Source organism: Diabrotica virgifera, chromosome 3, assembly GCF_917563875.1.
Source record: "Diabrotica virgifera virgifera chromosome 3, PGI_DIABVI_V3a".
Lineage (NCBI taxonomy): Eukaryota > Metazoa > Arthropoda > Insecta > Coleoptera > Chrysomelidae > Diabrotica > Diabrotica virgifera.
This window is the reverse complement of record NC_065445.1, coordinates 156,020,467-156,046,382: the sequence shown is the minus strand read 5'-3', so window position 1 is coordinate 156,046,382 and position 25,916 is coordinate 156,020,467. Positions and strand designations below refer to the sequence as shown.

The 25,916-nt window shown below is 33.7% G+C and overlaps 1 protein-coding gene across 2 annotated transcripts in view; it reads right to left on the bottom strand.

The window, feature by feature from the left end:
• LOC114341649 (protein unzipped) overlaps window positions 1-25,916 on the bottom strand; it is a 397,204-nt gene that overhangs the window by 20,076 nt on the left and 351,212 nt on the right. For both annotated transcript variants that reach the window (XM_050646985.1, XM_050646987.1), the window contains exons 3-4: window positions 6,094-6,426; window positions 3,651-4,059 (exon numbers count right to left, since the gene is read on the bottom strand). In XM_050646985.1, the coding sequence (XP_050502942.1) occupies window positions 3,651-4,059; window positions 6,094-6,426 (742 nt within the window). The remainder of the gene's footprint in view (window positions 1-3,650; window positions 4,060-6,093; window positions 6,427-25,916) is intronic.

The following is a 25,916-nucleotide window of genomic DNA, read 5'->3' as shown; positions in this document are numbered from 1 at the left end:
TTTACAACATATTTAAATGATGGCAAGAATGTTTAATCGTTTTCTGTTAACCAAGTTTTAGAATGGGAAAAGTAAAAAAGTCAGCTTTGGTCAGCAAAGATTTTTTGCTTAATAAATAACTCAATATGTATATAAATATTCCTTAAGAAATCATCTGCAACAAGTTGCAAACTTAGCGGAATTCTTCATTTTAAAAACTGTAACATGCTGGAGAATTTCTACATTAAGAGACTTTTTTGTTATGGTCATGGTCAGTTAATAAAGTAAGAACAAAATATGAAGCAGCCGATCCAGTAAATTTACAGTTTTTTTACACAAGAACCGCCGTTTTTTGTTATTTTTTTTTTGCTTTCTTCTTCTTTTTTTTAATCCGTAAGTCCTTTTACCTTTATGTATAGGTCTATCTTTTTGCTTTCTTAAAGTCTCTTAATGTAGAAATTCTCTAGCATGTTATATTTTTTTAAAATGAAAAATTCCGCTAAGGATGCATCTGGCTGCAGATGATTTTTTAAGGAGTATTTATATACATTTTGAACTATTTATTAAGCAAAATATATTTGCTAATCAAAGTAGACTTTTTTACTTTTCCCTTTTTAAAACTTGGAAAACTTAAAACGATTTAAGATGCTTGCCAATATTTTGCAAATATGTTGTAAATAAAGTCTATTTTACGAAAAAAAAAGTCTAAAAAGTATATTAAAATACTCCACTTACCTCCAGATATAGCATCTGCTATAAACTAACAAAATAATAGACCTCTACAGTTCTAAATGAAAACCAAACAATGCCCCAATATTATTGTATAACACACTTAATTTTTATTTGGTCCGCTATCGTTCAATCACACCTTTACACTAATATAAATATATGATCTCATAGGCGCCCATATCCATGGGCACGGCCACGGATATGGGGATAGCTTTTCTGTTGCTTTAAACTACATTATATTGTCATCCAAAGTATACAAAATGTAATGTGCAACATCTTCACGTCTGGCCCCTTCCCTAAAAAATTTTTCCCTAAAAAATCTGCATGTATTGTTCTACCCTTAACGGCCGTTTATGATTCTCAAAGGCCTACAGAGCAAGGTTCATATAAAATTTCTCGGGGTATACCATTAAACTTAAATTCTTACATTTTGGCCAGGTTTTCGGCGAAATTCACCACTGTGCGATGTTTGGAAGCACAGTAGGAAAATTTTATGCTAGTATACTAGAAAACAGGCTAAGAGAAAAACTAGAAAACACCTTTGAGGAGAGCCAGAGTGGTTTCAGAAAAGAAAGAGGGACGAACGATCAGATTTTCATAATGAAACAAATAGTAGAAAAGGCTCTTAAAACAGAAAAATGTTTCATAGATATGGAAAAAGCTTTCGACAGAATTAAAAGAGAAGATATTTGGAAAATACTAGAGCAGAGAAAAATTTAACAATATCTAATAGGATGCATCCAGAGTTTATACGAAAAACGAAAAGCTATGTAAGGACAGAAATGAAAAATCAAAAATATTCGACAGCAACATTGGATTAAAACAGGGTTGTGTCCTGAGCCCACCACTCTTTAACCTATTACTAGATGACGTAATAAAAAAATGCAAACAGAAATGGAGAAAATATAATGTGGGATCTTGGAAGTTGAGAATGATAAAAATAACAGAACTATGCTACGCAGACGACCTGGTGATCATTGGGGTGTCAGAAAAACAATTACAAGAAAATATAAACATACTGTATGAAGAGCTAAAAATCAGAAACATAAAAATAAACAAAGAAAAATTAAAAACAATGATAATTGGAAGACAAAAAGAAAACCATTTGGGGGTAATCATAAGCCGAGATGGAAAATTAGAAGATAAGATAAATGAAAGAATTGCAAAGACTGGCAAGCTGTACAATAATATCAAGAACAACTTTTTAAATACGAAAGAAATACCCAAGAATATAAAAACGGAAATAGTAAAAAATATTATGAAACCCACTCTATGCCTGTGAATGCTGTGAAAACCTATGCCTGTGAATCTTGGGCATTAACAAAAAGATAAAAGGATAGTCTAATAAGCACAGAAATGAGATTTTTGAAAACAATAGAGGGAAAAACAACGACAGATAAAATTATAAATCAAACCTTTAGAGAAAATCTGAAAATACACCCAGTTACAACAACAACAACAATCGAACAAGGACAACTTAGATGGCTCGGACATCTAAGATGGAGAAGAGGAGAAGAAAAAATAATAAGACAGATATATGAAGCGAAAGATATGGGAAGAAAGAAGAGAGGAAGACCAAGAAAGACGTGGACAGAAGAAGTGAGGGAAGCGGCCGACAAAAGAGGAAAGAGGGAGGAAACAAAAGCATTGGTCATAGACAGAAGAAAATGGAAGGAAATGTAGAAGAAAACGACGGAGAACCCAACTCCCCAATAACCTACACCGAAAGGTAGAAGAGTTCTGGATTAAGTAAGTAAACGATGTTAAAAGGTTTGTTAATATACTATGATATATTAAGAATTTTTAGTTTCTGTTTATATTAGGACGCCGTATTTGTACTGAGACAAATCACAGAAAAGGCCATTGAGTACAATAAACCAGCATATCCATGTTTTATAGACCTGGCAAAGGCTTTCGATCGCACCCAAGTCGAACACGTCTTACATTTACTGTATAGAAGAAACATACCAATCAATATTATACAAACCATCGAAAACATCTACATACTTTCATAATCGAATACAGGCAAAGATAAATGGAAAACTAACGCAGTTTATACCAGTACAAAGCGGAGTCAGAGAAGGTGACTCGTTAAGCCCACTGCTCTTTAATATAATAATGGACGAAATAATAGAAGCAGAACGTAAAGGTCATGGTAACAGAATTGGGAACAAAGAAATCCAAATATTATGTTATGCAGACGACGCCGCATTAATCGCTGAGACAGAAGACGATCTCCAAAGATTAACACACATCTTCAATACAACAGTCAAGAAATATAATATGATAATATCAGCAGAAAAAAACAAATGTATGACAACATCTAAATACCCACTACGATGTAAAATCGAAATTGATGAGAAAATAATAAAGCAGGAAGCAAGGTTTAGATATCTGGGAATAGATGTAACCAGTTACGGAGATGTTGACGAGGAAGTACGGCAACAAAGCTTAAAAGCAAGTAAAGCGGCGGGATCTCTTAATGACACAATCTGGAGGAACAAACACCTAAAACAAGACACAAAAGCAAGAATCTATAAAGCAGCAATTAACCTATATTAACATACACACAAGACAAGACCTGACACATCTAAAACGAGACGACTACTAGAAACAACAGAGATGAAAATACTCCGACGAATATCAGGGAAAAGTCTGTTGGATAGGGAGAGAAGCGAAAACATAAGAAGATCATGCAATGTAGAAGACATAAATGGATGGGTGACAAAACGGAAACAGGAGTGGAACGAACACAGTAGAATGGCAGAGGATAGGATAGTACGAATAGTACGAGATAAGTCACCAAATGGATGAAGAAGTATTGGCAGACCAAGAAAAGATGGTGCGATAACTTAAACAATTTAGGAGGCTAATATTGAAGAAGAAGAAGTTTATATTAAGAATGCTTTAAAATCCTAATTGTACAACTAAAAAACATCTACCTTTCTATTGGCACAACTTCCGTTTTCTCTTCTTCGTGAGGCAGCGCCCAGCTTCCTTTTAGCTGCGGCCCTTTGGGCAAATTGACCAGCAAAGGCAGCCCTGTCGAGAGTCCGTGACCCTTACCCCAAAACAGGTTATAGTGGTAGCTGTAGCTAATGACAGATTCGACTTTCTGAAATGTTGTTTCTTCATTCTTCAAAACAGCATGGCCTAATACCCGCTGTTTTTTAGGATGACGTTTGTTGGTGCGGGCATAGGTTATGTTTTTCAGTTCGTATGATTTTGGTTCGGTTTCTACAAGGATTTCTCCGTCTTCGTAGGGGATTTCTATGTTGTTTTGATCCACCACGAAGAACATGCCGAGGTTTTCTGTTGGACTATATTTGCCGACATAGTAAGAGAGGGAACCTGAAAGTTTAATAGTGTTAAAAATCTAAATGTAACAAAACTCTTGAAAGAAAAGATTATCATAAAGAAAGAGTTAAAACAAACAAATCAAATTGCCAAGATTAATAAGAAGTGGCTGCCATGATTATATGAACGTCAATCTATATCTTTTTGATCAATCATCATTCAATCTTCGCTTATCCACTGCTGGACATAGATCTCCTCCATAATTTTCTATCTGTTTCGATCTTGTGCCTCTTGCATCCAATTCCTATGACAACGTTTTAGATCATCAGTCCAACGTGTTGGTGGACGACCTCTGCTTCGGTAGGCATAATATCTTGGTCTCTATTCCAGTATCCGCTTTGTCCATCTATTATCTGTCATTCGAGCCACGTGACCTGCCAGTTCTATAAGATTTTTTATTACCAGTAGGTGATAGTTTGTTCCATAGTCTTTTCTAAAACCCGCCTGTTCTATGGGCTGATAAAATTCCAATTTATTTTCTAGTCGTTTCGTAATTATTTTTGTAAATAGTTTATAAATATAGGCAAGTAGACTTATGGACCTGTAATTTCTGAGGTCGGTAGCATCACGTTTTTGTGGAGTATGATAATTTCTGCGTTATGCCACTGAGTTGGTGTTACTGCTTCCTGCAGACATCTAGTGAATAAAAATCTGTCTCCTGTCATCCTCCGATAGCGCTATTTCTAGGTCTACCTGTTGTCTAGGAGGCTCTGCAGAAGACACATTTACACCAAAACGTCCGTAGTTCTCGGTACAAAAATAAAACTATTTATACCGTAGTATGGTTAGAACGCCTTCTAACGGGGAATAAGTGAAATGTGTCGACTCGATTCAAGTTCCCTGTTAACCCAGATATGACAATATCAAAAGGCACCGCTAGGAAAATATTCCAATATGCGGTTCAGAGAACCTGTATGAACCGAGTCTTTGTACTCTAATACAGAGTATGCCATTAGTAAAATTAGAAAATATACGGTTTCATTTTGATTTAAATCTGTCTCCTGCCATCCTCCGATAGCGCTATTTCTAGGTCTACCTGTTATTCAAGGAGGTTCTGCAGAAGACAAATGTACACCAAAACGTCCGTAGTTCTCGGTACAAAAATAAAACTATTTATACCGTAGTATGGTTAGAACGCCCTCTAAAGGAGAATAAGTGAAATGAATGTCTTCTGCAGAGCCTCCTTGACAACAGATAGACCTAGAAATGGCGCTATCGGAGGATGACAGGAGACAGATTTAAATCAAAATGAAACCGTATATTTTCTAATTTTACTAATGCCATACTCTGTATTAGAATACAAAGACTCGTTTCATATAGGTTCTCTGAACCGAATATTTTCCTAGCGGTGCCTTTTGATATTGTCATATCTGGGTTAACAAGGAACTTAAATCGAATCGAAATTCATTTCATCTAGTGAATAGTTTGGCAAGGACCTGCCATAATCTTTTTCCAGACACTTTCAAGGCATCTATTTCATCGCCTTCGAGGGGCTTATTGTTTTTCATTTCTTACACTGACCTTCGAACTTCATTAGGTGTTACGTCCGGTAAAATTTCAGATATCTGATTATCTTTGGTAATGATCCACTCCGGATCCACTTCACACTGTTCTTTGTATAGTTGTCTGTAAAAACTCTCTATAGTGTTCATGATCTGATCTCTATCCTCAATGATTTGATTTTGATCAATACAAAATAAAAAAGAAACTGCACTAATCAACTCCACCTTTGGAGGTAAATCTATTCTGATACAATTTTCCTCTCTTCTTTATCCTGCGTAAGCTGAATCAAATGGAAGCCACTTGATCCATGATGTTGTTTGAGGATATTTTAACTGTGGTCTTACTCATTTGCCTTTGTGCGATGTCATAGATTTTATGATTTTGTTTCCATCATCTGTGAATTTATCGATTTACGGATTCAGATATGTATTTACTTTTTCTCCTTGATTTTCATGAACACGTATAACGTTGATATGTAATGTTGCAATTTAATGTTAGGGTAAACAGTTACGAATTTCCACTTACCTTCTTTGTTATGGCTATTCGCCTCTCTCCTTGCTACAAAACTCTTCAAGGCGTTTTCTCCGCTAGTAACAGCTCCTTGCGATATCAAAGTGTATTTGTTCTTGTGGATCCAACTCAACCTTGCGCTTCCCTCTATGCTGACGAGGACATCGAACTCTTTATAATCAGAGACTTTCTTGTAAAGGGAAACGACACAAACGTTTCTGTTTGGTCTGAGCTGCCCGGAGATCCACACGCTGTTAATCTTGGCTCGGCAGACATACACTGACTTTTGGACTAAGCCGTTTCCACCAGTTTCATTCTCAGACACTTCGGCCTCGTTGCTTTTTGGCTCTGAAATAGTGAAAAGAATTGAAGTTATTAAATGACAAATGATACCATATCGCCGGTGCGGAACAAGAATAACGTAACTGCAAAAAGCCAAATTTCTGAGGAGAGAGAGCAGAAAAAAAAAACGATTTTTAAACGCTTTTCTTTAGTTCAATCGTTTGTGTCAAATCTTTAAACGTTGATTTGACTGCCTTTTCTTCAATGTAAATGAATGAAAATTTGCAGACATATGCATTCGCGGGAACAATACACGAATAGTCAATAATTTTTTTTTATGTTTATTGATTGTTTAAATAAAAAAAACGATTTTAATGGAAAATGCTTCTCTTGTTTTTTACAATGTAGAAACTTGAAACTTTTACAAATTGTAGCTAATTATACGAAATATACATAATTTCACTTTTTACGGTACAGGGGAGTGCATTTAGATTTTCACTTCGGAAAAAATCAAACAAGATAAAACTTTTTGTAATTTCATTAGAAATGTTTAATAAACAACGTATCAAAAAGTTCTACTCGAGAAGTGGGTGCTTCATTTTTTATTAAACAAATAAACAGCGAAGTTAGATGTTTTTTTAAATAACTCCGAAAATATAATTTTTAGAAAAAAAACTGACTTGGCCATTGAAAAATTAAGAAAATTTTACAAAAAAAATCTTATATAAAGATTTTTCTAAAATTAAATCTCTAGCTTCTGTAATTTTTTATTTATAACGCTAAAGTCACCCTTCTCACACACATTTACGCACTGTAAGTAAACTAGCGTTGGAAGAAGTGCACGGTTGAGTTTTTTTAATGTAATTCTTTAACTAATGGATCAAAAGAAATTTTTCAAATTATACATCAAAGAAGATCAAATAAGCTATCTTATGGTTGTAATAAAAAGAAATAAAATGTATGGACATAAGTACGGTGTGGGCAAAAAGTGAGCCTTACATGAATTTTGTTTAAAAATGATTTAAAAATGTGTAACTAATACAATTTTACTTAAACTCTCAAATTTGCACAACTTATTTCTCAATCATCTTACTAAACGATGTTTTATTCAAAAAAAAAATCTCAAAAATTTAATTCAAATAATACGATGTCTCAAAAAATGTAATTTTTAAAAACTTTGTAGTTTTACAGAATTCCCACCATTTTAAGACGGTATTACTCAAGTTTGAATAAATCTAATACAATTTTTTTGATATTTTTTTAAAGCTTAGGATGTAATCTTTAAAAAACACTGAATTATTTTATTTTAAAAATGAAATAAACAATTTCTTTTTGAGAAAACTAAGAAAGATAACAAAAATGTAATACAAAAACCGAAAATTACCAGCTGAAAAAATGTATATACAGAGTGATCAAAACTTTTTTCTGTAAAACTTACCTAAAATACATTTAATAATAAGCTTCAACAATAATAAATGTTCAACAAAAAAAATTTTTTTTAGCTCTTATACAGTATGTCTGCGTAACTTGGAACCTATTGATAACTTTTTTAATATCAGTTTTACGAAAAAAAGTTATTCTTTATAAAATATTCTGCATCGTATATAACAGGGGTGGCCAAACTGTGGCTCGCGAGCCACATGTGGCTCTTTGAAGGATTATTTGTGGCTCTCAATAAATGTCCCTGAATTACTTTTAATTTTTATTTCAAAATGTGGCAACAAATATAAAAGACTAAGCGTAACATCAGGACTTGGCCAATGAGACCCCTTATCACTGCTGCTATTCAGTTTGGCCTTAGAATATCTAATAAGTAAAAAAAATATCATCTGAGCTGACAGGGGGATTTGCGAATCGAGGATCAAAACTATTGTTGGCCTTTGCTTATGATATAGGTGCAGTCGATCATTCTACAATAGACGTGAGAGAGACATTTTCAGAACTCGAGGAAGAAACAGGTAGTCTGGGCCGTCGAATAAATGAAGAGAACACGAAATACATGCTAGTAACCAAAAATCTAAGATCAAAAGTTAGGCAGAACATAACTATTAATGACCACAACTTCGAAGTAGTAAAAGAGTTTAAATATCTAGGAACGGTAATCACACATGAAAAGCACATTATAAAAAGAGGTCTTAGCAAGGATAGCTGCGTGGAATAGAGCGTTATACTCCCTATCATCATTACTAAGATCTAAGCTGCTAAAAAATAATCTAAATTAAGACTATGCATCCAATTATTCGCCCAATTGTTAAATATGGAAATGAAACTTGGACTCTACATCAGTGGGAAATAAATTTTCTTCAGGTGCAAATCCACTAATGGATGTTAGCGATCGCATTTTTCATTAACTCTCTATTTCTTGCAAAATGTATCAGATATTAATTGTCGTTAAATCCCTGTCCATTGCCTTATGTTTCGGAGCCATGATATTTTCTTGCGTCCCATTCCTCCAAATTTTACCCTCGATTTTGGAGGAACTGGTATTTTTCATTTTGCATGGTGCGACCTTGATACGCAGTCTTCCTATTTTTAATGGTTTCGAAAGGTTGGCGTTCTTGGTTAATTATTTTAAGGACTATCTACATTTGTGACTTTCGCTGTCCATGATATCTTTCGGATATGGCGATAAAGCCACATTTCGAAAACTTCTAATCTGTTTATATCCCTCGTTTTGAGTGTCCAGCCCTCTACGCCATATAACAGCACCGACCATACGTAGCACTTAGTAAATCTTAGTCTCAGTTGAAGATCGAACTCTGAACAGGTCAGTACCTTTCTGAATTTTACGAAAGCTTGTCGAGCTTGCTCAATGCGACCTTTTACTTCCCTGCCCGATGCCCAGTCTTCAAAAAGCCACGTTCCCAGGTATTTAAATTTGCTTACTTTTTCAATGGACTTGGTATTTAGTGTTATGGTGGGGTTTTAAAGTGCATCCATGTTTCTGGAGATGATCATGAATTTGGTCTTTTTGGTATTAACCTTTAATCCCATTCTTTTACTGTATTCTTCGATTATAGTGAAAATTTGTTGAAGATCGGCTATGTTGTCACAAATTAAATAAATAAGCTACTGGGAAATAAATAAGCTGCTGGTATTTAAGAGCAAAGTCCTCTGAATGATATTTGGTTCTCAAAGAGATGGATTGACAGGAGACTGAAAACATCGTCAGACTTACAAAAGCTAAGATAAGATGGAAGTCATGTGGTAGATCAGAGGAAGACAGAGTGTTTAAAGATGGTGTTTTTTGAGAGGCGATAGAAGATCAATAGGCCATCCTAGAAAAAGATGGAAGGATGATGAAGAATCGAAGTATCCTGAATTAGTAAAGGCTGCTTGTAGAATTATTTGCATATTTGAAACAACGATGTGAACCATTTTATTTCATTTTAAAATTCATGAAATCCAAACGGTAAGAGAAAAATTTAATACCTTTTATACACTTTTTCGATAATTGCTTAATTGCGGCTCGCGAAAAATTTCAAATTTTGAAAAATGGCTCGGACTATCAAGGAGCTTGGCCACCCCTGGTATATAACATAAGATGCAACCATCAAATATCAAATTTTGTTAATTTTGTACGAGGTATGTCAAAAAATATGAATTTCACTCAAGAGTAAAGTACCTTTATATTTCACAATTCGAAAATTTTTATAAAAAAAAGTTGTTTGGAATTAAAAACTATGTTCCAATATGTAATTATATCCTTCTAATCGAAAATTTGTTTTTTTAAATATTGTTTCAAATTAGTTATACCCAACATCATTAAATTTTCACTTATTATTTATGATAACTCTTTTATTATTAATTTTATGAAGAAAGTTATTCGTCATAAATAGCTGTGCATGGTCTAACACTTAATATTTAAATATACAATATTATATTTTATCAATATTATACGAGGTATGTAAAAAAATTATATTTCGCGCAATAAATATGTACCTTTATAGTTCACAATATTTCGATTAGAAGAGTGTAATTGCATATTGACACACCATTTTTAATTCTGAACAACTTTCCATTATAGCAATTTTCAGTATTATGAAAAATATAGGTATTTTACTCCTAACTGAAATTTTTATTTATCGACATATCTTGTACAAAATTGATAAAAATTGATATTTTATGATTGCATTTAAAGTTTTAGAATACGCAGAGCTTTTTACTAAAAATAACTTTTTATTTATGATCCAATTGCAACAATTTTTGAAGATGCAGCCAATCTTCACTTTAAACGAATTTATTACCAAGTTTAAGCTTGGTTAAATATCTTTTTGCCAGCTGACAATTGGGGCTGGAAAAAAGATAACTCGGGTATGTCACCAATCACCATGACGCAAGATCCCGCCCCAAGTGAACTGCTGAAAATGATTTTTTGTGCATGCAAAACTGGCTGTGGGAGTCAATGTGGATGCAGAAAAGCTGGATTATTCTGTACCACTGCTTGTTCTCATTGTTTCGGACAAGACTGTTTGAATTGTCCCGTTTTAAATGAACAAGAAATTGAAGAAAGCGAAGATGTCAGCGTAGTTGGAGGTGATATTGAAGAGATAGATTTTGTTCTTTCTTTCTAATACATTTTAATTTTTAATATTATTGTGAAAATTACGTGTTTATCTTTTTTTAAGAATGAAATTCAGTATTTGTTTTATTGGATTCTACTTGTTTTTCATTTAAATATCCGCCATTTTGTATCCGCCATTTTGAAATTTAAATTTTTAATCTTTAATTCAGATTCAACAACCTTTTAAAAACAAAGACAATAAATGTTTTAGAAAAATGTTCTTTTTATGTTCTTTTTAGAAAATACGCATTTTGGATCCGCCATTTTATAGTTTATAATGTTAACATTTAAGTTAGGTTTGTCAAAGCTCTCAAACATAAATATATGTAGAAATAAATACATTTTGTAAAGAAATTATGATTTTACAACTATTTTTTAAGTTATCCGCCATTTTGGATCTGCCATTTTATAATTTAAATTATCAAAATTTGATTCAGGTTCAGCAACCTCTCAAAAATATCCACATATATGTAAACAAACATGTTTTATAAAAAAAATTCGGATTTTACAACTACTTTTTAAGGATTTTTAGGAAAAAAATCCGCCATTTTGAATCCGCCGTTTTGAATTTGCAAATTGTAATGTCAGATTCGGGTTCAGCATAATCAAAACTAAAATAAAAACATTTTTTATCAAAATAAAATGTTGAATTCACCCATATTCTTAACATTATTTATACAAAACAATTGTTATTGTTTAAACAATTAATAAACAATTAGCGGCGAAATTTGTGAGTAGAACTTTTTACTTTAACATATTTATAAACTAACAAAAAAAGTTTTAGAAAAATATAACCTTGTTTGATTTTTTCCGAAACATTGTATCTTTTCGTTCTAATTGCACTCCCCTATTAATTGTTTACGTTATGTTTCATAAATAAGCAAAAAAGCTTCAAATTTTTTGCCGATTCCGACTACTTTTCATGTTTGTTTGTACATCATGTTTATAAACATCCTAAGCGGCGACGATTTTTAACGCTCATATCTTTGTTTATATAAACATCGGCGTTTATTCGTGGCAAATTTCAATACGATACGAAACAAAACTTCAACCAAAACTCGAATTCAGAAAATTCGTGTTTTTAACGTAGTCTTAGAAAAGTCACCGGTAGAGACGTTTCGTGCTACAATTAACATTAGAATTTATTTTGGCGTATTAATTCAAAGTTTGTTACGAATCCTTAAACATATTCAACGGTCATTTATAAACAAGTGTGTTTCTGTGACCTATGTGCTGTGAATGTTACAGAATGAAGAAATTACAGAAAATGTAATGTGTGTATCAAATTTTGAAAAAAAAAATGCAAAAACTGTGTCTATCATAACATACATCCTTTTTTAAACATATTTTAACGTTTGAAAAGTGTAAGACTAAAAAGTAAAAAATAAAAAAAATTTAATCTCGAAGGATTATTCGAAAAAAACTGTTAGACAGATTAAATATACAAAAATCTCACATATTCGTTAAACAATTTAAAAAATCTAACACATTCGTTAAGGCTATGGGTACATAATTCGCAAATATTTTACGGCTATCCCTACCTTTTCTGTCTTTACATGGCAAATTACGTGTAGTAAAATTCACACTGGTATAGATATGTACAGCCGGTTCCTAAAAAAACTGATACGACTCTTACGCCCGGTTTCCGAAAGGATGATCATCTCAAAAATTATGTAATCGACGATTAACAATAGATTAAATGCGTCAGAAACGTCAAACAAACTAGTTTTAACAACAGTCGATCACCTGACAAAAGATTAATCGTTAGTTAACAGCCGATCATGAGTGTTTTGAGTTTGCGAAAGGTCGATTAACCAGTTTCGCTTGTCAAACGGCGGTAAAAATGGACTGTTACCTAATCTGCGACTATCCGTCGATTAACGGGCTGTTAAGAGTTTTTTTAGTTTTTTAATTACTGTAATTAACAAATTCCGGGAAAAAATTGTCAAATAACACATATATAAATGATATAAATCATATTATTCAATAAAAATAAGATTTTTTTATGGAAGAAATAATTTAGAATATTTATTCAACTTGCAGAACATGGATATCTCGGACATTTTTTATATTTGATTATATAATTTATATTTTTTTCTTTTAAAAATGTAAGGTAACAAGGATGCTAGACTCATGGAGCTATTTTTTGAGAGGCCAAAACTCTAAAAAGCAGAACATAATGATTATAGCGATGTAAATAAGAGGGAAACCGTGTGAGAAATTGTAGCAGCTAACTTTGGAGACAATAAAACAGCCGGTAAATAAATTAAAAATAAATATAAAAAGTAAATATATAGACCAAAAATAAAAATAAGATTATAAAATATTATAGATCATAAATAAACTGTTTTATATCTCCAACTTTCGTCACAATACCTAGCCTCATTTTTAAAATGCTCTCGTTCAATTCTTGCTCCAAACAAAAGTGACAGTCCGTAAGAGAGAATGCACCTTTATAATCTAAAGATACAAGTTTGGATTTAGAGGTTAATATAATTGAAATTTTGAAGGATAACAGCCAATTGTGACAGTATCGCTACCAAATCGTATGTCAGATCATCGATTACATGATCTATGATCATGCAATTTTACAATAATTGGCGTTTGAGAAACCCATCACAGATTAACAGTTGATCAAATCTGACAGCCGATTAGATGATCGGAGATTTGAATAACGTTTCGGAAACCGGCTGTTAGTAAGATTTGATCATGTTGAGCAGTGTATTTGATTGATCTGACATTATATTTATTATGACAGACAAATAATAAAATAAACAAACAACAAACAACTGATTACATATTATGTTAATTCATAAATTGTACTAATTATTAAGGTCTAAATGTTTATATTATTTTGGATTCCTGTATTTTATAAAGAGTATATAAGTATATGAAAGTTTTTACATCAAATAGATCACATAATTATTGTAAACGTGGATTATACAACAAAACAAATTAATATTCAATGTAAATAAATAAAAACTTAAGAAATAGAGAACAAGTATTAAGTTATAATCTTTTAAGATTTGTAATGTAAGCGTTTTTGCACTGCATTGTTAATAATTATTAAAAAACGGCTCCGAACTCTTGGGAGAAGCCGATAGGTTTCTTTGTATATGTCTACAATAACAACTAAAAAAGTTGTCAGATACCTGGATATTTCCGTCGTGATAAAGTTAGGTGAAATTTATATTTTTATAGTAGAGGATCTTCGAATCCGGAGCAATCCTATACTTTTTTTATTTTTTGAAACCGGTAAGCACAAAATTAAACTTTTTAAAAAAATTAAAACAAACTGTTTAAAGTATATTTATTTTTAAGAAATCATATAATAGAAGTATAACTTCTTACGTGCGTAAAAAATACACACACATTATTTTTTTATTATTATTGGAATAAAACAAACGACTTAACTCAACAATATATTGAAGCAAGAATTGTAACCAAATTAAAAGATAACTGGGCACTATCATAGGCAGCAAAACATTTTAACATAAGCAGAACCACAGTTTTCCTATTAATAAAAATGGAGGGAACAAGAAACTCTCGAAAGAAAGCGAGGGTCTGGAAGACCAAAAATATCTGCCGCTCATGAAGATCGTATGCTTTTGGAGAGATTAGAAGAGAATCCTTTTGAAGATGCGAAAACTGCAAGAATTATGTCACAGTTTGGAAGACCAAAACTATACTAAATTTAGGTATATAAAAATAAAATTAATATTTTGTGATATCTATATCAGCATTGATAACAGCTTGTAGTCTTCGGTCCATCTGCGTGAAAGGAACTATGAAATTGTCTTCTTCAGCGAGCTCTTCCCAAACCTGTTGTATACTGTGCCACAGCTCTTCAGCATTTTGAGGTAAAAAATTACGTTGATACAACCGTTTTACAATAACCCCCCAGACATTCTCGATTGGGTTTAAATCTGGACTGTAGCTGGGCCATGGTAAGGTTTCGATGTTGTTATTCTGGAGCCACTGGTTTATAATATTTGCAGTGTGAACAGGACAATTATCTTGTTGGAGGATAAAATTATTTTCTGGATACAACTGTTCTACACTGGGAAACATGATGTTTTCTAGAATATTCAGATAAGTCTGCCCAACAAACCTGCCATCAATACGCCATACAATTCCCCATTCCTCTAGATGAAATCCATCCCCATACATTGACGCTAAAATGACCAGCTGCTCGATATCTATCAACATATAGAGTATTAAATCTATTATTATCTGGTCTATACACCCCAATTTTGACCTTTTTAGAAGATTGAAAAATTTTTTCATCTGTAAATATTATTCTATCCCAAAAATCTTGATTTGGTAACTGATGGTTTAAAGCAAATACATAAAAGTCTTGACTGTTTCTGTTCTGGTGTAAAAGCTTGTTTTTTTGCTGCAGTTCGGTACCTAAGACGCGATGCTTTAATTCTCCGCCAAGTTGTTGTCTTTCTTCCCGGAAACTGTGACATAATTCTTGCAGTTTTTGCATCTTCAAAAGGATTCTCTTCTAATCTTTCCAAAAGCGTACGATCTTCAGCGGTAGATATTTTGGTCTTCCAGAGCCTTGCTTTCTTTCGAGAGTTTCTTGTTCTCTCCATCTTTTATTAATATTAAAAACTGTTGTTCTGCTTACGTTAAAATGGTTTGCTACGGCAGATAGTGACCAACCATCTTCTAATTTCGTTACAATTCTTGCTTTTAGTTCTTTCCTAGCGTGTGGAGACATTTTTTGAGGTTGAACCAGAACTGTCAATACTGACAGTTCGTATGGGTCGAACAGAATAAGCTATCTGACAAATTTTAAGATTTGGCAGTGACATTGACAGTATGTAAATATGTATTTATCCTTCAAAATACACTGCTCAATTTTCTACAAAATACGCTTCAAGAGTCGTATCAGTTTTTTTTGGAACCAGGTGTACATATTACTAGAATGTCATTCTACTTGACAATGTCATAACTAGCTTAAAGAGATGGCTTTTGAATGTTCTTAGATAACTGTTATTTTCTGTATAATTGCAAATTATTAATTCAGTTAATAAATGTGATAATTTTTTCACTAGCTATGTATTCAGTGATTGTAATAATATGTACCTACAACAAAAACTAATACTCAATCGAGAAAAGAGCAAAAGTGTTAAAGTGATTTTTTAATAATATATTGTTACTATGGAACGCTTACAATTTTGAACATCTTTAAAAACAAAATACTTGGATCACAGAATATATCTTAATGTATTCTCTGCTTCTATCTTTCATAAATAATACACAATAAATGACTTTTTATAAAGTTCACCTCTTAAATCAATTATTTATCAATATTATTTAATCAACAACTAAAAATATTCCCGATTCATGTCAAATAATTATTTAAAATTGTCACTGATTGTCAGTGTCTGACTGACAATATTCGACTAAGTGCGTTGTATGACAAAGATAGATTTGGAAAATATAACCACGGACATTGTGTCGATTTTTTTCGAATCCTGGAAAAACTAATAAATATTTTTGAAAAATCTAAACGCAGAATGAAAGACTAAATTATTTCCGAGGGCCGAAAGTCCCTTAGAATAAATAAAAAGTTTATTTTGAATAAGATATTTGAAATTAAAAATAACACTAAATTTTCTCTTAGTTTTTCACCCCGGTAACTTATTAAAATAAACAATATAGAAGTTCTCAGGGACTTTCGGCCCTCGCTAATAACGTAATCTTTCATTCTGCGTTTAAATTTTTTAAAAATACTTATTAGTTTTCTCAGGATTCGAAAAAAATGAATCCCCATTTGAATAGCATTGCAGCTGAAAAAACGTACCGATCCTCTTAAGGAAAAGTGTGGGACACGTCTTCATCGAATAAATGGTTTGAGGATAGATACTTTTTAACTTTTCGCACCCCACGCTTTTCTTTAACGAATGTGTTACGATTTTTTCAATTTTTTAACGAATGTGTGAGATTTTTGTATATTTAATCTGTCTAACAGTTTTTTTTCGAATAATCCTTCGAATTTGAATTTTTTTAATTTGTTGCTTTTTAGTTGATTTTGTTATAATATTTTTAATTTTAGTCACTCGTAACTAAAGAAAAGCGTTTCTTAAAACATTTTTTTTTATATTTTTTTATTAAATATTTAAAATAGGGATTAAATGAGGAGTATTCGTCAAGGAGCATCGGTGTGGCATTTATTCTTACAATGATGGCTTTTATTTTTATTCCTATTGGTTCGAATTTCATTAATTTAATCCCCATATTTTTAACCCTATGTACAGTTGCGTCATTCTTAATCTTAAATTTTTTCTGTACAAAAAAAAGATTTTTGAATATTTAGTATGCCGTTTATTCTTACAGCCATGGCTTTTATTTTCATCCCTTTTTGTCCGAATTTCATTTTCTTAATCCCCCTCCCAATTTTCAACCCTATTTGGTTGGTTTAGTTGCGTCATTATTCATCTGAAACAAGGTATAAAATGGTGCGTATTTCAATAACGACGCAACTACCCTGTAGTGGCTCAGCACATAGTTACAGTTCTATCGCTTTTGTATCATCTATACGCTGTGAGCTCGTACGTAGAGGGGATATTTATAAATTCGCGAGCGCCATTAGTGGCAAGTCTGTAAACGTTTACCGGAAATTTGACATAAATGTCAAAGTGATTAATTTAAAATTAAAATTAAAAACATTAATTATAAAAAATATTAGTTGGTCAAAGCTGTGGTATATATTTTTACCTTAAATATACTTACGTTTTAAATACTGAATTTACGTTTTTTTAATGTTCCGTAATATGTAATTATAAATTAATATATTAATCTTAGCGCCATCTACTTGGGAAATACTTGGGAAAACGTCAGGAAAAAAGTTTGAGGATAAAGAGACTTGGTGGTGGTCAAACGAAGTACAAGGAAAAATAAAAGAGAAGAGAAAATTATATAAAAAGTGGCAAGAAACCAGATCCGACACAGATCTTCAAAACTATATGGTGGCGAAAAAGGAAGCGAAAGTAGCAGTAGCAAAAGCCAAAGCAGAAGCGTATTCAAACCTATATGATCAACTTGATACCAGGGAAGGCGAAACGAAGATATATAAAATAGCCAAACAGAGAGCAAGGAAAGCAAAAGATTTTAATCAGATTAGATGTATCCGAGATGAAAATAATAAAATACTAGTTCACGAAAGGGAAGTCAAAAAGAGATGGAGAAAGTACTTTGACAGCTTATTAAATGAAGAATTTGACAGACAGCCTGTAGAGTCAACGGAGACAGTAGCAGCAATGGTCACCAAAATAACCAACGAGGAAGTGGCTCAAGCGCTTCAAAAAATAAAGAAAGGAAAAGCGGTAGGACCAGATGATATTCCTGGGGAAGTATGGAGAGCATTGGGAGAGACAGGAACAAGGTGGCTAGCAGGTCTATTTAATAGAATTATGGAAGTCGGACAAATGCCAGACGAATGGAGAAGCAGTATACTGGAACCTGTTTACAAAAACAAGGGAGATATACAACAATGTACAAACTACAGGGCTATAAAACTGCTTAGCCACACCATGAAAATATGGGAAAGAGTAATTGACAGACGGATACGTGAAGAGACCGAAATATCCGAGAATCAATTTGGCTTTATGCAGGGTAGATCAACAACAGATGCAATTTTCATTATAAGGCAGTTGATGGAAAAATACAGGAGTAAAGAAACAAACGCTCATATGGTATTCATTGATCTTGAGAAAGCATATGATAGAGTTCCTCGAGAGATTCTGTGGTGGGCACTCAATAAGAAAGGAGTCCCTGGTGAATATGTAAAGATTGTGAGGGATATGTATGAGGGAGTAACGACTAGTGTTAGGACAGGTGTGGGAGAGACTGATAAATTTCATGTGAAAGTAGGATTGCACCAAGGCTCTGTGCTTAGTCCGTATTTATTCTCATTAGTTTTGGACCAGATAACAGCGAAACTACAGGGTAACATTCCATGGTGCTTAATGTATGCTGATGATGTCGTGTTAGTAGGAAATAGTGAAAGAGACTTAGAACAAAAACTGGAACAGTGGAGACAAGCTCTGGAGGAAAAAGGTTTAAAACTTAGTAGGACAAAAACAGAGTATTTGGAATGTTCATTTAAAGATGGAGCTACTACAAATAAAATGGTATCTTTGGATGGTGAAATGATTGTGAAAAGCAATAGTTTTAAGTACCTAGGATCGGTATTACAGAGTAATGGAGAAATAGATGGAGATGCATGCAGTAGAATTAGGGCTGGATGGATGAAGTGGAAAGAAGCGAGTGGTGTGTTGTGTGACAGAAAAATTCCAATGAAGCTGAAGGGAAAATTCTATAAAACAGCCATAAGACCGGCTATGATGTACGGAACTGAATGTTGGGCAGTGAAAAAGAAAGAGGAACAACGAATGCATGTGGCGGAAATGAGAATGCTTAGATGGATGAGTGGAGTGACAAAGAAGGATAAAATTAGAAATGAGTATATTAGGGGAAGTCTAGGTGTGGCACCAATTGATGCCAAAATGAGAGAGCATAGGTTAAGATGGTTCGGTCATGTTCAACGTCGAGACGTTAATCACCCAATACGAAGAATAGCTGAAGTGCAGATTCCTGGAAGGAGTAGGAGAGGAAGACCAAAGAAGACCTGGGGGGAGGCGATAAGGCAGGACATGTTGGTAAAGGGGATTAACATTGATATGACCCAAGACAGAATTGTGTGGAGAAATGCAATTAGGGAAGCCGACCCCGCATAGGGATAAGGCAAAGAGAATGATGATGAATCTTAGCGCCATCTACACGATAATTGTGAAAGTATCCGAAGTAAGAAATTAATATTTCATCAATAGAACGTCAAAATGATTAGCAAAATCTTAAAAAAATCTATTACAATTTAATTACTTTTTAATTACAATTTAAAAATTACCGGTGGAAGTTGAATTAGTAATCCGCCAGGAGCGACACCAGCGAAGCTCAGAGCGTATACACAGTATTTTAGAAATTATTTTGCAATAAATAGAAATTGATAAAATTTGCAGTTACGTCATTCTTGTTCCGGACCGGCGCTATGTATATGTGAGCTATTTCTCAAAACTACTCATCTCATTTACTTCTTTGTTACTGTAATTGTAATCCTAATTTTAAATTCGGGTTTAAAGATCGTTATCGTATGCTACATAATATAAACTTATGAATAGTCGTTGTTTTGAACATTATACTGGCACTCAGGGTCATGTCATTCGTTATTAAAGACCATTGTCGCTTTTTCGCAGCGATTTTTGTTGTAGAGGCTGACTGTCTCAAAAATGTCTTGCTATGTTTGCAATCGTACCCACTCACGATGAGAATGGGAGTGCATTTTTTCCGCCGTAATTAGAGGATCTGGACAGTTTTTAAAAATGGCATACCTTCTTCTTTCTGCTACTAATATCTGGATAATATTATCATCCAACATTTTTTCGAACAGAGCAACAGGATCTTCGGTATCTTTTTTATAACTTTGCATAGGAAAAGGTCGTGCATGTGATGGAGTCACAGTTCTCGTTTCAGTTAGTTTAAATGTTCAGCTTAATTTTTTTTTGGATATCGACACTCTTTTCCTTCTTTTCGAGATTCTCATTTTCTATATTTTTTAAACCCAATTTACACTTTAGAGAGAAGTTGATGGCCAGTTAGATTGTCTAAAGTGCCTCCCTCATCCTCATTTCCAGAATCCTCATCCGTTAATTCACTGGCATCTGGAGATTTCATTTGCATCATCTATATTTGCTAATTCTGTTGCTTCTTGTAGAGTTAAGACTCGTTTAGAAAGAAATAAAGAGGATTAATACTTATTTCAAGATCGAAAACGACACGTACTCCAGAGAGCCTAGCGTTACATATAATATGTAACTCTACAATTCAAAGCTGTTTTTATCAAACATACATAAAGTAACGAACTATTTTCACAGACAACAACAAAAAAGCACTATTTAACAGTATTTTTGTAAAAATATCAAGCGTTTTAATCTAAAAATAAGGTTTATGCAGCATTTCCTTTCTCACTTAAGCGAACAAAGATAATTGCAATTCCGAAACCGGGCAAATCAAACGATAAGCCAGAAAACTACCGCCCCATAGCTCTACTCAGCATGGTATATAAACTATTAGAAAAGCTTCTCCTCAACAGAATTAGTCACATGATACTAGAAAACGTCCCCATTGAACAAGCTGGCTTCCGCCCTCATCGAAGCTGTACGGACCAAGTGCTGTCATTAACAACTTTTATAGAAGCTGTTTTCAAAAGAAACAAAACACAGCCACAGTATTCATAGATCTAACAGCAGCATATGATACTGTTTGGAGACAGGAATTAATATATAAACTGGCCCGTATTATCCCCTTCAGAAAGATAATTAACCTCATTGACAACATGCTGGCTGACAAACAGAGCCTTCCAGGTTATAATGGGAAAGGTGACGAGTAGACAGATGAAGCTTAACAATGGCCTTCCACAGGGTTCTGTCGTTGCCCCTTTACTTTTCAGCCTCTATATTGCTGCCATGCCTGAAACCGAATCTCGGAAGTTTGGATATGCTGACGACTGGACCCTTGCAACAAGCCACCAATCTTTAGAAACTACAGAAATCACTTTCACGAAAGACTTATCCATCCTCAGCGAATACCTTAAGAAGCGGAGACTACAACCAAGTACTACAAAAACTGAAGTATCAACAACAAGCTGGCAAACAGAGAATTGCGAGTGTATTTTACATAATAACAAGCTGTTGAAACACAATAAATACCCGAAATACCTTGGGGTTACTCTAGACAGAACGCTCACATTCAGAGAACACCTGACGACAACAGCAGCAAAATGGAAAACACGTAACAATATAATACAGAAACTCTGCGGCACTACATGGGGGTCCACAGCGTCAACTTTAAGGTCTTCTGCTCTTGGCCTGATATATCCGGCGACAGAATACTGTGCACCAGTGTGGCTAAATAGCAGGTATACCCACTTGGTTGACACTGAACTAAACCGTGCTATGCGTATGATAACAGGCACAATTAAGCCCACCCCTACAATGTGGCTACCTACCCTTAGTAATATAGCACCACCCAACCTACGCCGCGAACATGCATTGGTTACAGAATATAACAAAATAATGGACAGTCGCCAGCTTCTAGTCTACAACGACATCCTCGATATTCTTGGAAACCGTCTCCGATCCAGGTTACCCCCTCTACAATCTGCTCAAGCGCTGCAGCAATCCAACTTTGACTTAAATACCCGATGGAGAGAAGATTTAGAAAGTAAGACAGATCCGCATTACTATAGTCTACCGGACGTCATAGGAAAACCTGGCGAATTTGAACGTCCCCGTAAGGTTTGGGCAGTCCTTAATCGAATTCGAACAAACTGTGGAAGATGCGCCGACTCCCTCTACAGATGGGGTAAACTTCCCTCGCCTTCTTGTGACTGCGGCGCTGCAAGACAGACGATCAGTCACATTGTTCAGGACTGCCCACACAGAGCATACACAGGCGACCCTATAGACTTTGTAATGGCAACAGAAGGGTCAATCGAATATATTAAAAAACTGGACATCTGTGTGTGATGCATTGTATAATGCATAAATCTAAAAATATATTCTGTGATGTACTTAAGCCATACGCTAAATAAAAAATAAATGCAGCATTTACTCGAAACGAATGTTTTGCTCCATGGATGTTCTTGCTAAATTATAATATTTACTTCAGATTGCAATTACTCACTAACTAAAACAACTATCAGTCTGGCTTTGCACGGAAGGCTTTCTTGTGTTTGTTTTGAATGGCTTACACCACCATCTAAGTGACTGTAGCCAAACTGAAACTTCAGATAAAGCACACTAAGTATTTACCTCTGCAAGCGTTACATAAAAGTAACACTAGGTCATAATGGGTTTTAATCTGAGTCCACGACTTTTAAGACGTAATATGGGAACCCTTAACGGACGTCTGATGTACAGATTCGTTTTGTTATCTATTTTGTTATTTTCAAATCAGATGGTATGTATTAAAAAAAAATGGCAAGCTTTTATTGAAAAAAGTTGAATAATAGTGGCGGCCTTAGACATTTTTGATGATGTTGATATCAACAGATAATACGAGTATTTTAATTAATAACCAAAGAACTATGCGTAATTTCCCGTCGCTTCGGCTGTTTGTTATTTTATCGTTAATTAACATAGCAGTTTTTATAACTTAGAATCTGACAGATTTGCGATAACACGCACCAATCAAATTGACTAATTTTATACAAAAAATAATAATTTATCTTATAAAATGATGTGATTTATTCTTGCATAACACAGTGATAATTTCATAATTAAATGATATAAATAATTGTGATTAACATTTTAAGTTGTATTGTATAAGCTGAAATCAATGAGGGTAATGTTTATGTTAACTCTAAACATTGCAGTGCTTTCTCCATTTTTTAACATAGCTATAGACTATGTTCTCTCCAAACTAGACTCCGACATACAAGAGGAATACAATGGAAGTCAACCACACGCCTACGCGATCTAGAATACGCCGACGATATCTGCCTATTAGGACAAAGGTTCCAAGATGTGGCTGACCAATTGGAAACACTTTCCACTGAAGCCAATAAAATAGGTTTGAAAATCAATATTAGTAAAACCAACACGCCAACAACCAACCAATGCAAGGAACAACACGCTATTTACTATCGACAACACGCAGATTGAAAATGTGGAAAACTTTACGTATACATAACAGAAACCGGAGGTACAGAAGAGGATATTCGTATGAGGATACGAAAAGCCCAACAAGCATTCAGCATGCTCAACCCTGTTTGGAGGTCTGGCGAATATACTACAAGGGCAAAGATCTGAATATTCCAGTCAAATGTCATGTCTGTTCTACTCTATGAATGTGAAACCTGGAAAGTGAAAAAACCCTTACAGACAAACTGCAGGTCTTTGTTAACAAATGTCTACGAATAATTGTCCATATTTTCTGGCCAAACATTATCAGAAACGAAGATCTACTACACCTGACCCAACAAAAGAGGGTAGAAAATGAAATAAAGTCCAGAAAGTGCGGTTAGATAGGTCACACATTACGAAAAAATACTTCCAGTATTGCAAAGACTGCCCTAGAGTGGAATCCCGAGGAAAAAGAAAAAGAGGTCGCCCAGCACAAACTCAGAGATGATCATCCATCATGGACGAGATAACAGGTCAAGGAAAGCCTTGGAATGAGGTGAAGGCCTTAGCTCAAAATCGAACCTGATGGCGCGTTTTCACTGAAGCTCTATGCTCCACTTAGGGAGTTTAAATAAATCATAATCATCTGACTCTTTGCGCTTTTATATTTTTCATAATTATTGACCATTTAAAAAATTCCAACACTTCCCTGTTGGTTCTTCTGCTCCACACTCCATCATTGCCCTTTATATCAGCATATATTTTCCTTCCTATCATTCTGGCTTCTATTTTTTTTATTTAACACCCAAGTTTCACTTTGGTTGCACACCAGTTCCCATTTCATTATAAATTATAAAAAAACAACTGGAAAACCCGATAGTATCCCAACATTGGTGTAATATTTAATTTTTTTATAACTCTTCACTAAACAAAACAAACATAATTAGGGCAATAAATAATATGGCTATATGGTTAAATAAATAATTAATAAAAATTATAGGTTGGAAGGTCTAAATTGTTCCGTTTTTCCGTTTTTACTAAAAATAGGCAAAGCCTGTATCGATCATTACAATGCTATTTATCCTGCATGTTTCTTCATAGGTCTAGATACCGCGTACTAAAAAAAAAGTTTATTAATAGCAAGCAGAAAATTTGTTAATAGCTTAACGGTGTCTAGGCGGACAAACTTTGATGTACGGGAACACTGGAACAGGGGAAGTTTTAATTGTGGCACGTGATTTTAGTTCTGGAACTTGTCATCCTGACAAGTTTATGATTGTGAAAAATAGCATGTTGTTTTTAAGTTTATTCAATAGCCAACGTTATAATATAATATATGAAAAAATGTTTGTCCGACAAATATGTTGGGCATTTTAATAAGTCTGACACCTAGAACATGTCAAATGACAGGAATTATGTTGGTGATAAATAGTAGTTTGATTTTTTTCATGAGAGTTTAATGAAAGAGTAACAAGTCAGTTGGAGGTTCTGTCCGACAAAATAGGTGGGACGTTTTCGTAGTCTGACGTTCGAAACCTGTAACCTGTTCCACAATTAAAACTTCCCCTGTTCCAGTATTCTCGTGCATCAAAGTTTGTCCAACTAAACACCGTTAAGTGGCTATTCTAGTGTAGGTACCATATAAAAAATACGAAATTCATATATTTTTTTGGGAATTTCTAAAATAAACAGTACTGTTCCAATTGTTTTGAAAATTTGCATGAGCATTTACTATAAAAAGAAGTACATGAAAAACACTTTTCATAAAAAAAATATTGACAATTAAACGATTTATGCGTCATCTACTGGCACCGGGAAAATAAAATCATAGCTCCACTGTTGCAGTGATTTCTGCTCAAACATAAGATTTCAAAGTTATTATTTGTTATTTTCCATACCATCAACTAGGGTTTTTTTGATCGGATAAAAATGTAAATTTGGCGATTTTTGAATCTAAAAATGTTTTAGCTAATTTTAAAAAAAAATTTCAACACTTCGTCATTTTTCCAAATTTTAATATTTTTCAAAAATCCTAGTTGATGGTATAGGAAATAACTTATATTTCAATAATCAGTTTGAAATTTTATGTTTCAGGATCTCTGTTAGTCCCAATCACTGCATCAGTGGACCTATGTTTTTATTTTCACGGTGCCAGTAGATGACGCATAAATCGTTTAATTTTCAATATTTTTTTATCAAAATTATTTCACATATACTTCTTTTTATAATAAATGCTCACGCAAATTTTCAAAACAATTGGTGTAGTGCTTTTTATTTTAAGAATTCCCAAAAAA